Here is a 15629-nt window from a genome sequence, read left to right as displayed (position 1 = left end):
TTTGTGATGATCTTGACAGTTTTGAGGACTATTGGTCAATAGTCTCTAGAATGTCCCTTAACGGGGGCAATTTGTCTGATGTTTTTCTCATGATTAAACTGGGGTTGTGGGTTTTGGAGAGAAAGATGAGAGAGATAGAGTGATATTCTCATCACATCTTATTAGGAGTACAGACTATCAACTTAATGTACTACTTTTAATGTTAACCTGGATCACCAGGCTGGACTAGTGTTAATTTGTCAGGTTTCTTCAAATTACTCTATTTTCCACTTTTCCAAACTGCAGTTTTTGGAAAGAAGTCAATATGCACAGCCCACTCTTAAGATATGGGAGTTATGTTAAAGAAAAGTTAAGATAAAGAGTGGGGAGTATCTACATAAATTACTGGAATTCTTCTGAACAGGAGTTTCCCAACTCTCTCATTTTAAAATGTAATCAATCATTTATATCAGTATGGACTCAGGGTTATTTATTTTATCCTTTGGGTTATAATTCAGTACAGCTTTATTTATGTTGTTCTTCACGTTGTGCTGGCTTTGAGCATTGGGAGCTTTTTTTCAGTTGGCTTTTATGTCCCTCCTTGATATGCTCTCATTTATTTATTTGTTAGTTATTTTTGGAGCTCTTTTTTATTTCCTGGCACTACAAGATGATCTAGGCTCATGGTATATATTTGCTACCTTAGTCATAGAATCAGTCATATTTCTAAGGAGATCTGATTTCTTTTGTTGGAGAATGCTATTAGAAATTAAGATTTATGTGCTGGGTGTGCTCTTTGCCACAGAGGTGTTGTTACTTCTAAGCTATTTCAGCTGACACAAGCAAGGAAATATATATATATGTGTATCAACTAAAAGGCTTCCCTGGTGGCTCAGATGGCAAAGAATCTACCTGTAATGCAGGACACTTGGGTTCAATCCCTGGGTCAGGAAGATCCCGTGGAGAAGAGAATGGCTACCCACTTCTGTATTCTTGCCTGGATCCCATGGCCAGAGGAGCCTGGGGGACTACAGTCCATAGAGTCACAAGGAGTCAGACATGACTGAGTGATTAACACTTTCACTTCATGTCAACCTATGTATGTAAACATATCTCTCTAATTTCTAAATATTTCCATCTATATCTGTGTTAAAATAAACATGATTTCCTACTGATGTCTGCAATTCTTATCCCTTCCATACTGATCATTCTAATCTTCTCCCCTTGCTTGCAGTAGATTTCTTCAATAGTGAGAAATCTGGCTCCCACCACCTACTAACCATTTATTTCATTTTTCAGTCCCAGTGTATACTTAGAGTGGTTTCAGAATTATTAACTTCTAGACCCATGGGAATTAACTTTACCAACTCAAGGACAGTATCTTTATTACCTTTGGTTTGACATACTTCGGGCTTCCCTGGTGGCTCAGATGGTGAAGAATCTGCCTGCAATGTGGGAGACCTGGGTTCGATCCCTGGGTTGAGAAGAAGGGAACGGCTACTCACTCCAGTATTCTAGCTTGGAGAATTCCATGGATTATACAGTCCATGGGGTCACAAAGAGTTGAACACAACTGAACAACTTTCACTTTCACTTTACATACTTCACTCATTTCCAGAGTTATTCATGTGAGCACATTTTTTGCATCCCTTTCAGTGAGGTTTTTTCATACCTTTAACTAATCCGAAAAGTCTATATATTGTATGAGTCCATTTAAATGCTACTTAGGAAAAGCAAACATATAAAGAGTAAATGCAGCTTTGGTTGTCAGATTCTGTGTCACATTCTGCAATCCACCCTGGGACCTCCCAACCTCCAAATAATTTTCTAAAAAATAAGGTTCATGGGTTTTGATAAATGTGCTATCATATATCCACCATTACAGTATTGTACCGAGTAGTTTCACCATTCTAAAAAATTCCTTGTGTTTCACCTATTATATATTTTCCAAGCCCCAGCAGCTACTGATCTGCTTACTGTCTTTTTAGTTTTGCCTTTTCTAGAATGTTGTGTAATGGAATCATGCAATAAGTCATTGCATGACTTGATAGGCCATTCCTTTTTATAACTGAATAGCATGGAGGCAGGCTTTATCTTCTGACTTCCATAGCACGTAACTTCACAGAATACAACTTCACAGGTACCCTTTTGACGTTTTTCCTCTATTCTCTGGTCACAGAGTTCTTTTTCCTGCCATATCCCTGTGCAGCACTCAGCTGTTCCATTGTTGTTTAGTTGTGAAGTCATGACGAACTCTTGCGGGTCATGAACTGTCACCCTCTAGTCTCCTTCTGCCCGTGGGATTTCCCAGGCGAGAATACTGGAGTGGGTTGCCATTTCCTTCTCCAGGGGATCTTCCCCGCCCAGGGATTGAATCCATGTCTCCTGCAATGGATTCAGGAAGGTTCTTTACCGCTACACCACAGGGAAAGCCAACTGATCCATTATCATGAGCAATTTAGCTCTCTTCCCCAAGTCTGCATGCAATACTCAGTAGAGAACAAAGGGCTTTGAGGGTTTTAGCTCCCACTCAACTTCTTAGTCTTTACCTTCCTAGTAACAGCTACGTTGCAGTTCTTTACACTCCTGGTTAACGTTCCCTGCTCCCAACATCAACACTTTGCCTTACTTTATAAGGTTTTTCAAAGGAACTGTGTCTTTATCTCTGTATTCTACAACAATATTGTGCCTTGACCCTAGCAGGTATTCAATAAATATGCATTGAACAAACAAATAAATGATTTGGTATAATTATACAAACTGCAAACTGATAAAACCTGAAATGCATGCAGTATTCCATCCACTTGGTCAGTGTAGTTGTTTGATATGCACTCTTTTTTTTTTCACTACTTGAAGGCCTCTTGCAAAAAATGGCTTGAGATCTGAGATACATTCAATTTATATAGAACACATGGTGTTTATAAGAGCATTACCAAATAGTATCATGCTTGTGGACCTTGATAATGTGTGTCAGGGGTTTTCAGCATTAGCGCAGAATATCAACATTACTACAAACAGCTGAAATATATTGTATGAAATTAATTTTCTCAGGAAATGTTGCATGGGCAAATTTTGGGAGTTGGCTAGCCAGATTATAATTATTATCATCCCCATTATTAGTCAAAGGAACAGATGTGGCTGTTTATTAAGTCATTAACCTAACATTTTTTTTAACATTGGCAAAATATTCTAGAAGGATCCTCATTTTACATACTTAAGTTCCAGGATAATCTTGGAAACTGCAATTCCATCTGTGGATACCTCTTACAAAGCCTGTGTGTTACAGGTACTTGCTGCCTTCAGCTTGTGTACCTCAGCCTCTGTATACTAGAACCCTCATTTTGATGTGAACGAACTGTTGAAACATGGGTGGTGAGGAAAGAGATGTTTTTAAATTTCTCCTTCTTCTCTTTCTCCTCCTATCCCTCTTTTTTCTTCTTAAAATGTCTGCCCTTGTCTTGGATTATGGAGAATGTTGTCATCAAGAAGAAAGTAATTTCTCTTTAGTTAAATCTCACATGTTTGCAACCATCCTTCACATACACAATATTTTGTATCAGAAAGGAGGTCTTAGGGGAGTTGGTGAACTTTCAAGAGTCAAGAATTCTTCATTTTAGGAATTTATCCGTTACTGGGAAGGTTTTTTTCTAAAGCATAAAAATGTGTACAAGAAGTATATTGCAAAAATACATGGGGTCTTTGGATAAGTTTTACAGATTACCCCAATCTTTTTGGTTTATATTGTAAGGTAGGTACATGTATTTTCAAGATTTGAAATGGCTGAGCCCTTCATATTTTGAACTTTTCCTATATCCTTCTATTTGTAGCAATCTGGTTGTGAAAATGACACAGAAGTTTTTACTAGAAGATAGTGGTTAGCTGGAGGCGGCTGGCGTGTTACTTCAGGTTAGGTGACCTTTGTTTCTCAGGCATGAGAAGATACTAACCCCTCTTAGTAGGTGGTGGGTAGGAAACAAGTCAAAACCAGAATGTAAAATGGGGACGATCTCTACACGTCCTCTCAAAGGAGTTTGCTTCTCAAAACAAATGAAAATAAGGTTTCTTTGCATACAAATAAGAACTTTCTGACACTCCACATATGTGTAAAGTTCCATATAGGGAAGCAGGCTTCCAATTTCAAAGATTTGGCTCGCTTGTATGCTGCATTTCAGTGAATGAAAATTCAACTCTCTGGTGTTCATTTTGCCTCAATAATATGCTAGTTTCATCCTCATGGCCTCTAAGAATTAGTGTCATAATTTGGAGCGAACTAATAGAAAGATACTTGGGAAAAACTGGTTCCATATTTTTCTTAACTAATTGTGTTTTTAGGATGAAAATCAAAATCAAAAGGCTACGAATCGGTGTGTTCCACTTGTACCTACACCATTGATTGATTGAGTATTTCCCTTGGGACATTTCTATTTGACAAACTGACACAATTTCTGAACCAAAAAATGTTGGTAATAGAAGCTGCTGCTCTGGTTTCATTTTTTGGTGGAAGAATTGCCTAATTTCTGTGTTGGCAACCTATATTGTTTTCTTTACTACATATTGAATAAAAAGGGGGGGATAAATGCAATTTATAAATAAATTATTTTAATTTATTAATAAATGCAAGCAATTCAAATGCATTTCTTCTGCACTGATAAATTCTTTCATGCTCTCTAGAGTTGGAAAATATGGTGTGGCTCTTTCTACATTTTCAAATCTAGTGGCTAGTTTTCCATGCTATGTAAATATATATGGCACCTTATGACATTCTAGGTACAACACACATGTTGCATATTTTATGGGTTTCAAAACTCTTTCATATGTTATTTCACACTCTCAACAATTCTGAAAAATCAATAGAGCAGACATCATTCTCATTTTTTATAGATGATGAGGCTTGGAAAATTTTAACAGATATTCTATAGGCAGAAAACTAGGATACGGTAAAGTCAGAATCAGGACTCAAGTTTTCAGATTTGAGCTCAGAAAACTCCATGCTAAATACAAGTTTAGAGTATTATTGTTTCTGGTCAAGGAGCATTGTGATGTGAAGGAAATGATATATTTTTCAGTATATTCTCTGGGAGTATTTAGCACTTTATACTTCTCATTTTTATTACTGTGGCATCTTGATAGAAGGAAATTTCATTGCTATTCTTTCCCTTGATTTCTTTAATACTTAATCTTATTTTCCAACAAGAATTTTAAGACCTGACCTAAATATTAACTAAATATTATAATTAACACATTAAGGAAGATATGTCAGCATAACTCACTTTGTGTTCCCTTTTTCAGTGTGAATACTAATGAATATAATTTAATGTTACTTTCAAAATGGCAAATTTCTATGACAGTTTACATGGATATAGTGGATGTAGTCAGAGAGTGGGCCGTCTGAGTTCTTTCTCTTTACTGATCATTGCAGTGTTAACAGTGAGAAAAGAGATTTGATTTTTGCTGTCATCTTTGCCCAGTAGAACTCAATGCACAGCTTCTGCTCAGATGAGATGATTTTGTCTGGTCATGAAACAGTTTTGCAATGGAGCATAATGTTATGAGCAGAAAGGAAAAGTTTATAGAAAATGACTTTCCTATTATTGATTTCTGGGTTTCTTAAGGCATATTCCTTAAACCTATCTCTGTCTTTTCCTCTTCTCCATAAACACTGATGTCTTCTTATTAATATATGCCCTTATAGCTACTTGACAGAGTATCTTGTCAAAACAGTATGTTTCCATTTCTTAAAACCTGGCAGAAACTCAAGAAATGGACTTTTCTCCTCAGTGCTTTTGAATTTTAAGCCTATTGGGTATAAAGTCATGAATTATGTCCTTTGGACTTTTAAAAAAATTATAGGTATGATAACGCAAGTTTTATTTTTACCCCACAGACTCCAATATATTAACTGATTTGAACATATTTCCTTTCTTGTAATGGGCATTATTAGGAAAAGAGAAAAAAAATCAATGTTCAAAAAATAACTGTGTTAACTTTAATTGAAAGACTTGTAATTGTACCCCAAAACATTTGGAAAGTCTTGGAACCTACTAATGTTCTAAGGAAACCTCAGTCTGTTGAATGAATGAAATTTAAGGAGCACATTTCTCATCATTTCTCCGTGTCTGTGTGTTGAAAATGAAAATGTGTCAGGCATGAAACCCTCTAGGAAGCCTGGGAAGTCTCACCTTTCTTTGTCCTCTCAGGTGGCCATGTTTGTGCTCCAGCTGGGCAGCGCCACCTTCCTGATTACAGAGCCTGTGGTCAGTGCAATGACAACCGGGGCGGCCACTCATGTCGTGACTTCACAAGCCAAATATCTCTTGGGAATGAAAATGCCATATATATCTGGACCACTTGGATTCTTTTATGTGAGTTTTCCCCTGTACCTTTGTTCATATATTTGGGGCATGTGTGTTTCACATAGTAAAATTTGGTTAATTACGATGCTGAGATTTTTTCAATTTTAAAGCAACTTGGGTTTAAATAAAATCTTTTAGGATATTTAAATGTGATTGAGGGTATGAGACTAGTTTATGAGTGAAACTTACTAATTAGGGAGCAATTCTTTGTAACACACAATTAAACAGTATAATTTGGGAACATGGTTGAAAAAATATAGCTTGAATTTTTTTGTTGCTAACTGCTAATGGAAGCCGCATCAGGCTTGTGACCCAGTGTAACAATAGTACACCCTACCACACTCTTTCAGTATAGTGAACCCAGGTATAGATCATATCCGTTCAGTTCCATATCCGTTCAGTTCAGTCACTCAGTCATGTCCAACTCTTTGCAACCGCATGGACTGCAGCACGCTAGGCTTTCCTGTCCATCACCAACTCTTGGAGCTTGATCAAACTCATGTCCATCAAGTCAGTGATGCCACCCAGCCATCTCATACCCTGGGGTCCCCTTCTCCTCCTACCTTCAATCTTTCCCAGCATCAGGGTCTTTTCTAATGAGTCAGTTCTTCACATCAAGTGGCCAAAGTATTGGAGCTTCAGCTTCAGCATCAGTCCTTCCAATGAATATTCAGGACTGGTTTCCTTTAGGATGGACTAGTTGGATTTCCCTACAGTCCAAGGAACTCTCAAGAGTTTTTCTCAACACCATAGCTAAAAAGCATCAACTCTTTGTCACTCAGCTTTCTTTATAGCCCAAATCTCACATCCATACATGACTACTGGAAAAACCATAGCTTTGACTAGATGGACCTTTGTTGGAAAAGTAACGTCTCTGCTTTTTAATATGCTGTCTAGGTTGGTCATAGCTTTTCTTCCAAGAGCAGCATCTTTTAATTTCATGGCTGCAGTCACCATCTGCAGCGATTTTGGAGCCCCCCAAAATAAAGTCAGCCACTGTTTCCATTGTTTCCCCATCTATTTGCCAAGAAGTGATGGGACTGGTTACCATGATCTTAGTTTTTTGAGTGTTGAGTTTTAAACCAACTTTTTCACTCTCCTCTTTCACTTTCATTAAGAGGCTCTTCAGTTCCTCTTCACTTTCTGCCATAAGGGTGGTGTCATCTGCTTATCTGAGGTTATTGATATTTCTCCCGGCAATCTGGATTCCAGCTTGTGCTCCATCCAGCCTGGCATTTTGCATGATGTACTCTGCACAGAAGTTAAATAAGCAGGGTGACAATATACAGCCTTGACATACTCCTTTTCCTATTTGGAACCAGTCTGTTGTTCCATGTTCAGTTCTAAATGTTGCTTCTTGACCTGCATACAGATTTTTCAGGAGGCAGGTAAAGTGGTCTGGTATTTCCATCTCTTTAAGAATTTTCATTGGCTTGTTGAGATCGACACAGTCAAAGGCTTTAGCATAGTCAATGAAGCAGAAGTAGATCTTTTTCTGGAATTCTCTTGCATTTTCTATGACCCAATGGATGTTGGCAATTTGATCTCTGGCTCTTCTGCCTTTTCTAAATCCAGCCTTGAACATCTGGAATTTCTCAGTTCACATGCTGTTGAAGTCTTGCTTGGGCAAAAGAGTCTGAAATGCAGTACTTGGGTGCAATCTTAAAAATGATCTCTGTTCATTTCCAAGGCAAACTATTCAATATCACAGTAATCCAAGTCTATGCCCCAACCACTAATGTTGAAGAAGCTGAAGTTGAATGGTTCTATGAAGACCTACAAGACCTTCAAGAACTAAAGGACATCCCAAAAAGGATGTCCTTTTCATTACAGGGGACTGGAATGCAAAAGTAGGAAGTCAAGAGATACCTGTAGTAACAGGCAAATTTGGCCTTGGAGTACAAAATGAAGCAGGGCAAAGGCTAACAGTTTTGCCAAGAGAACACATTATTCATAGCAAATCTCTTCTAACAACAGAAGAGAAGACTCTGCACATGGACATCACCAGATGGTCAATACCGAAATCAGATTGATTATATTCTTTGCAGCTGAAGATGGAGAAGCTCTATATAGTCAGCAAAAACATGACTGGGAACTGACTGTGGCTCAGATCATGAACTCCTTATTGCAAAATTCAGACTTCAGTTGAAGAAAGTAGGGAAACCCACTAGACCATTCAGGTATGACCTAAATCAAACCCCTTATGATTATACAGTGGAAGTGACAAATAGATTCAAGGGATTAGATCTGATAGAGTACTTGAAGAACTATGGATGAAGGTTCCTAATATTGTACATTAGGCGGTGATCAAAACCATCTTCAAGAAAAAGAAATGCAAAAAGGCAAAATGGTTGTCTGAGGAGGACTTACAAATAGCTGAGAAAAGAAGAGTATTGAAAGGCAAAGGAGAAAGGGAAAGATGTATCCATTTGAATGCAAAGTTCCAAAAACTAGCAAGGAGAGATAAGAAAGCCTTCCTCAGTAATCAATGCAAAGAAATAGTAGGAAACAATTGAATGGGAAAGACTCAAGATCTCTTCAGGAAAATTAGAGATACCAAGGGAACATTTCATGCAAAGATGGTTACAATAAAGGACAGAAATGGTATGGACCTAACAGAAGCAGAAGATATTAAGAAGAGGTAGCAAAAATACACAGAAGAACTACATAAAAAAGATCTTAATGACCCAGATCAAATCAGAGGCCTGGTCAAAACCAGGGGTTGCAGCCCAAATAGCAGACAACCGGTTATTAAAAGTCACTTGAACTTGAGAGAGGAACACGTGTCCAGTTTCAACATATCATCCTAATAATTCTCCATTGTTTTTGGTCTCTTTTTGAAGCTAATGTAAGATCTGTAACTGCTCAGGAACTCACATCCTATTGGAATTTTACAAGGAAATCAATGTCGTCTTAATGAAGTTGAGTGCAATCAGGCTTCATTTTATTTAATTTTGTATTGTAGAGAAAGAGAAAGTATCTTTCCTTCTACCTTTGAGGAGCTGAGGCCCCTGTAGCAGAAGACAAATTAACAAAAGAAAAACAAACAGATTTATTAGCATGTGTACTACCTTAGCTTCTCAACGTTAAAGAAGCCATACCGTCAATGCAGGAGATATGGGTTGGATCCCTGGGTGGGGAAGATCCCCTGGAGAAGGAAATGGCAACCCACTCCAGTATTCTTGCCTGGAGAATCCCATGGACAGAGGAGCCTGGCGGGCTACAGGCCATGGGGTGGCAAATGTCAGAATTGACTTAGCAGCTAAACACACACACACACAGACACACACACACACACACACATTTCATACGCACATGGGAGAAACGCTGGGATTAGTAACTTGTATTGCTTCCCATCCTGCTCACAGCGCCAAATGTCTCGCTGTTCACACTGTCCGCACTGTTCCTGAACCCAGGGTGGGCAAGGTGCACGCTAGGAAGCTGGCAGGAAACGCGAGGAGCCGCAGCAACTAGGGACGGGTTTATTCCCTTCTGGCCCGCACAGCACCCGCAGAGGCAGACATAACACAAGATGACGCCCACAACCTCCCTCCTGGCTGACGCAGCAGCTCTCTCCTCTCAAGGCTGACGCCGCAGACAGCCGTGAGGCAGCCCGAATCCCTGCCGCTTCCGGGCGGAGCTCGTGCGTCCCTGCAGCAGGGCGGGAGTGCCGGTGACGCATGCGCAGTGCTGTAAATAGCTCAGCGGTTCAGTCACCACCAAACGTGGGTTGAGACATCCTGACCGCCATCTTGGCTAGTTTGCGTTTTCTCTACATAACTCAAAAGAAGTGGCTAGGATGTGGGCTTAAACGACGTAATTCCAAGCTCCAGATAAAACAAAAGCAGACCAAAGCAGCTGTACATTATCAGGTGACTGGCTAAGCTACAACTTTTGGTGACATCAGGTCTGTGCCAGCAGGAGCCAGTCAGTACTAGATTCTGTCTTGACCTCCTGGCTGGGAAGAGCACGCTTATCTGTGCATGAACTACGCGTAAAGAAATACATGCTGGTTACAAATTGGTCACTTCGGTCATTTTCACATTGCACAAATAATCATTCCTCTTTTCACTAGTTGGGTTGGAAGAATCTGGGTAGCCTGATATGAGAACATTTGACCTTTCAGCTTGTTTCTCTGGTGGCAAAGTACATAAAATGCTACATTGAAGTGTTTTGTGTATGATCCCCCCCCCCCCCCCCCCCCCGGCTTCTTGGAAGGTAAACTGCAAGCTACATTTTCATTACTTAGTAGATCAGACATTGTAATGTGACTTTTGGGGGTCTTTTGTAAGTTCTTATGCTGAAATGGAATCAGATTTAGAGACATTTTTAGATGGCTGACTAAATTTGCATCACTCAGTTGGTAGAAGTTGCTAAGCTTTGTGCAGATGGAAAACAAAGAAAAGTTGCTCTTGCTTTTCAAAGTCACAGATCCTCATACTATTAAATATCTAGGTTGGAATGATGCTTTAATTCTTTGCCAAGGTTTCAAAAGTAATGTTGATATTGCAATGTTAAAAATTATTGCAATCTGAGCATTACCTTAAGAAATAAATTTTGTGTCATGTATAGGTTACACTTGGACATTTGGAAGGTGTGCTTTGGCGTAGTTAGACTGAAAAAGACTCTGATGGTGATAACGTAAACATTAATTTGCCATAGATCATTTAGGTGGGATGTGAAAGAGGAGAGCTGACTGAACTCAGCCCAGAGGTATAGAACAGAGGACAAAATAGATGCATTGATCATCAGGTAAGAGAACCTAGAGGAGAGTCATTTCACACATTTTTGGATTTTTCCTTCTAGGTTCTCATAACTGTTATATAATTTACTAAAACTACTCAGGCTGATGAAGGATAAAGAATCTGCTAGTGATATTCCTTAGAACATAAGTTAATATCTAGAATATTTGAGACTCTTATACAATAAGCCAGTCACCACTCCTTAGTCTTAGCTGGAACACTCAGATTTCCTGAAAGAATTCAGACTTGGCCAATCAAAATCTGCATTGATTAATTCTAGGAAGAGCAGTGCTTCTGGGCAATTTTGAGAGAATGCATAGCCTTTTGCATTTATTCTGTTCTCAGGTCACTGTGTATTGGGTATCTTCCACCTGCCACTCCAAGGGCAGCTGTGGTGTTTTCTTCCTGGTGGCTGCCTGATTATGTTCTACTGTGTGTGCTGTGTGCTGTGCTCACTGAGTCCTGTCTGACTCTTTGTGACCTCATGAACTGTAGCCCACCAGGCTCCTCTGTTCATGAGATTCTCCGGGCAAGAGTACTGGAAAGGGTTGAGTGCCCTTCTCCAGGGGATCTTCCTGACTCAGGGATCAGATCTGTATCTCTTAGGTCTCCTGCATTGGCAGACAGATTCTTTACCACTAGCACCACCTGGGAAGCCTATATGTTCTACTAAGAGACTCTAATCCTCTAGTCTGAAAAGCGGAAATCTCTGTCTCTTTGGTTACTTGGGGCTGGTGGTAGTTCTTGTTTCCACGGAACATCCCTAAGGAGTAATCTGAATCATATATGTTAGTGTGATGTGCTCAGTTCTGCCCTCTCAGATTATTGGACAAGATTCTAATAATTTTTTTGTTTTGATTTGTAGTTGATTCCTTTTCAGATTCTTTTCCATTAAGGTTATACAAGGTACTGAATATAATTTCCTGTGCTATACAGTTGGGCTTCGCAGGTGGCTCTGGGAAGAATCTGCCTGCCAATGCGGGAGACATCTGAGATGGGAGTTTGATCCCTGGGTTGGAAAGGTGCCCTGGAGAAGGAAATGGCAAACTTCTCCAGTATTCTTGCCCGGGAAGTCCCATGGACAGAGGAGCCTGGCTGGCCAGTCAATGGGGTCGCAAATGAATGGACACAACTGAGTGACTGAGCATGCTATACAATAGGTCCTTCTTGTTTAGTTTGTGTCTGTTACTTCCAGATTCCTAATTTATCCCTCACCCTCACTCTCTTTCCATTTTGGAAGCCGCAAGTTTGTTTTCTATGTCAGTGAGTCTGTTTCTGTTTTGAAATAAGTTCATTTGTGTTATTATTATATTTGTAGATTCCACATGTAAGTGATATCATATGATATTTGTCTTTTTCTTTTCGTCTTGAGGGTAGACATAGCCCGATGTTTCACCCTTTGCTACATCTGAAATGCAGAGCACATGTCACCAACTCCAGTTAGGCTCAGGTGTTTAGGCAACTCTTTCTCTTTTAGCTGAAAACTGTTAACCAGCTTTCTCATGTGAGGGATTCTCCCAAAAGTGTTAAATCCTATGAACGTTTTCCACTGGTCCTTGAGTAGCTCTCCCAGCATTTCTCGGGTCTGCATATTCAAAGGGAGGTTCTGGAATACTGTCATGACCTTATTTCTTTAAAAAAGTGAATAGAATTAGGTCTAAATCATCATTTATTCTAATTCCCTTTACATATAAAATTTTATTTTCCCTTTGTTCTTCAAATTTTATCTTTACATTTATATACTTCTAATAAAACTTTCTTTTAATGTTATATCTGTTTCATAATGAATTTGAAATATCCCTCTTCCGTTGTATGTTGGGTAAAACTTAGTTTTTTTCTCTAAGTGAACTTTTACGTCTGATGATTTTATTAGGGCCCATGCAATCAGGTAGACATTAATTGATCTGTCTTTTTTCCCTTAGAAAGAGGCAATAGAACTAGAACTTTAGAATCAGTGAAGCCCTGAGTCAGATCATGGCTATTCTCTTGACTGAATGACCTTGTAACTTTGACTTCCAGTTGTCTACTGTATAAGTTGGTGATAATAATACCAATGGGGATTCATTCCCAAAATAAAATGCCTGGTACATGGTAGATATACATTTAATGGAAGTGATTATCTTTGTGAACAGTTAGATATAACAAATTTAGAGTTTTAAAAAGTGCTACGTAAATAATAGTTACTAATCCTTTTCCTCTCTAGAAGACTGTTAATCAGATAAAACAAATATAAACAATATAACAAAATCATATATCCTTTTTCAATTTACAAATAAAGTTGATTCCAAAATTTATAAAACTTATAAAAATACCTGCTCTTAATGAGGGCTAGTCATCTGGAATAAAGGAATGCTATGTTTTTTAGTTTATTTTTATTTTAAAATATTTCCATCTATTCAGCTCAATTCCCCCAAGCAGTTATAAATCCCTTTAATAAATTATGAACAATTCTGCAGTATATTTGAAAATAATCAGAAGCAATATTATTGTAAGAGCCACTTCTGTCTTGGGACCCTGGCTCACCAGTTAAATAATTTTATTCCTGTGTTCTCAAAAATGTTTTCCTCTATTTTGTTATATTTGTAATTTTACTTTTTAGACCTCACACATATATGATATAATATATAATATAGTATTTGTCTTTCTTTGTATGACTTATGTCACTTAACATAATACCCTCCACATCCATCCATGTTGTTGCAAATAGCAAAATTTCATTCTTTTTTATGGCCGAATAGTATCTATATCTTGGGTATTGCAAACAATGTTGCTATGAACATTGTGGTACATGTGACTTCTGGAATTAGCATTTTCTTTTTTGAGGGATTAATACGCAGGAGTGAACTTAGTCATATGGTAGTTCTATTTTTAATTTTTTTGAGAAGACATCATACTGTTTTCCATAGGAGCTGTACAAATTTACATTTCCACTAACAGTGTACTAGGGTTCCCTTTTGAGAGATTAAAAAATGAAACTTTGAAGTTTTATACTCATTAGAAGTCAAAATTCTCTAATTGGTAAAACCAAAATCTAAACAGAAAGGCTAACTATGTGACTTTTTGAAGCCTTAACACATCTGGAGAAGGCAATAAGAGAGGAAGAAGATTGGTCAAAACCAAATAAAATTTTTTATCAAATTTAAAATTTCTGACTGATAGTTGGTCCCACCAGAGGGAAAAGTTTAATGATTCTTTTCAATTAAGATTGATTTTTATTTTGAGAACTGATGTATCTTTTTATTAGAAGGTTGTTTTCCCCAAAAGGCACAATAAAAATTAACAAAAATTCTTAGCTCATATTAGCACTTGTGAATTTCTTTGAAGTGGTGCAAAGTGTCTCAGCCTGTAGCAGCCTATGATAAATTTGGCAAAGCTGTTTTCATTTGCATGACTTTATATGAGTATCCTTCAATATGATTATGTACAGTTCTGTTCATTAAACCCAAAGCACAAGCCAAACTTGGCAATATATTCAACTAACTTTTGGGGAAATTTTTATTTCCTTTCTTAAAATGGGTTTTCAGAACCAGAAAGCAATTTCATTCCCATTCCCATCTATGAAGTGCAAGCAAAGCATTTTTCTAGTTTGGATATCCCTGAAGGCTATGAAGCAGGAACCAAGAATGTTAACAAAATGGGACAAAAACATTGGAAGGAAATCAGAACCAATGAAATATTTTCTTTTATAGAGAATGAGATCACAGTCAAATATGTACAAATAAGAGTTATATGTGGAGTACAAATCTACTTTGAAGACATAGGCTTCCTGAGATTTCTGAATCAAGAACACACTTTGGTGGTTTATGGAAACCCACATTTTCTCCACAGTTATTATGACATTTCTATTGTGACTTGTGAGGACATTCATTACACCCTGAAAAATGGACAGAATAAACTGAAGAGGAGAGAAAAGGAGTATTCATCTGCAGCTTGAATCAATCAGTGACCCAGGGGATAGAAAATGTTGCAGGTTTAATTTGGATATGAGACAATTATATGGAAATTAGTAACAAAGATTACCTTAAAATTCTAAATATTATAAGGCAGATATTTTAGCAACTCAATTATCTTGAACTGAGCTTTCCATCCTTCACTGAAAAAATACATTGCCATAAAATGTAGTTGTTTAACTGATTCAAATTAAACCTGGTTTTCTAAACAAGGGATGGCTGGATGCCACTTGGACCTTGGCATGCTTGGTTGTGAGTTTGGGCCAAGTGAGTTTTGTGCTTCCATGTTGTCTCTAGTTGTTTAACATACCATATTTCCTCTACATCATATTTTGGTTGGAGATTTACTGTATCCCTTACAGCAATAGTTTCCTGGGATAAATTCCCAATGTGAGATGCAGTTATTGATCAGAAATTTGCATATAAAATGATGTAAAGAATAACAGAATGTTGTAATTTTTTCTTCCTTTTGGAGTTGTGTTTATATTCATGAAAACACAGACTGGGGTTGAGATTTAAACTTAATATCAGTCTTATTTTCCTATTAGTGTGTGCTACTTTGGGAAGTAGAGGGGTTAGGGGAGCTTGATTTTAACAACTATTCT

General features: G+C 38.0%; 1 protein-coding gene across 1 annotated transcript in view; it reads left to right on the top strand.

Moving 5' to 3' along the window:
- The window catches only part of SLC26A7 (solute carrier family 26 member 7), a 136651-nt gene that overhangs the window by 34222 nt on the left and 86800 nt on the right, over positions 1 to 15629 (top strand). Inside the window, exon 5 of the mRNA XM_061122869.1 lies at positions 6177 to 6341. Coding sequence (XP_060978852.1) covers positions 6177 to 6341 — 165 coding nt within the window. The remainder of the gene's footprint in view (positions 1 to 6176; positions 6342 to 15629) is intronic.

Source organism: Dama dama, chromosome 21 (genome assembly GCF_033118175.1).
Source record: "Dama dama isolate Ldn47 chromosome 21, ASM3311817v1, whole genome shotgun sequence".
NCBI classification, from domain to species: Eukaryota; Metazoa; Chordata; class Mammalia; order Artiodactyla; family Cervidae; genus Dama; species Dama dama.
The sequence above is the reverse complement of the archived record's forward strand: the minus strand, read 5'-3'. Positions and strand labels throughout refer to the sequence as shown.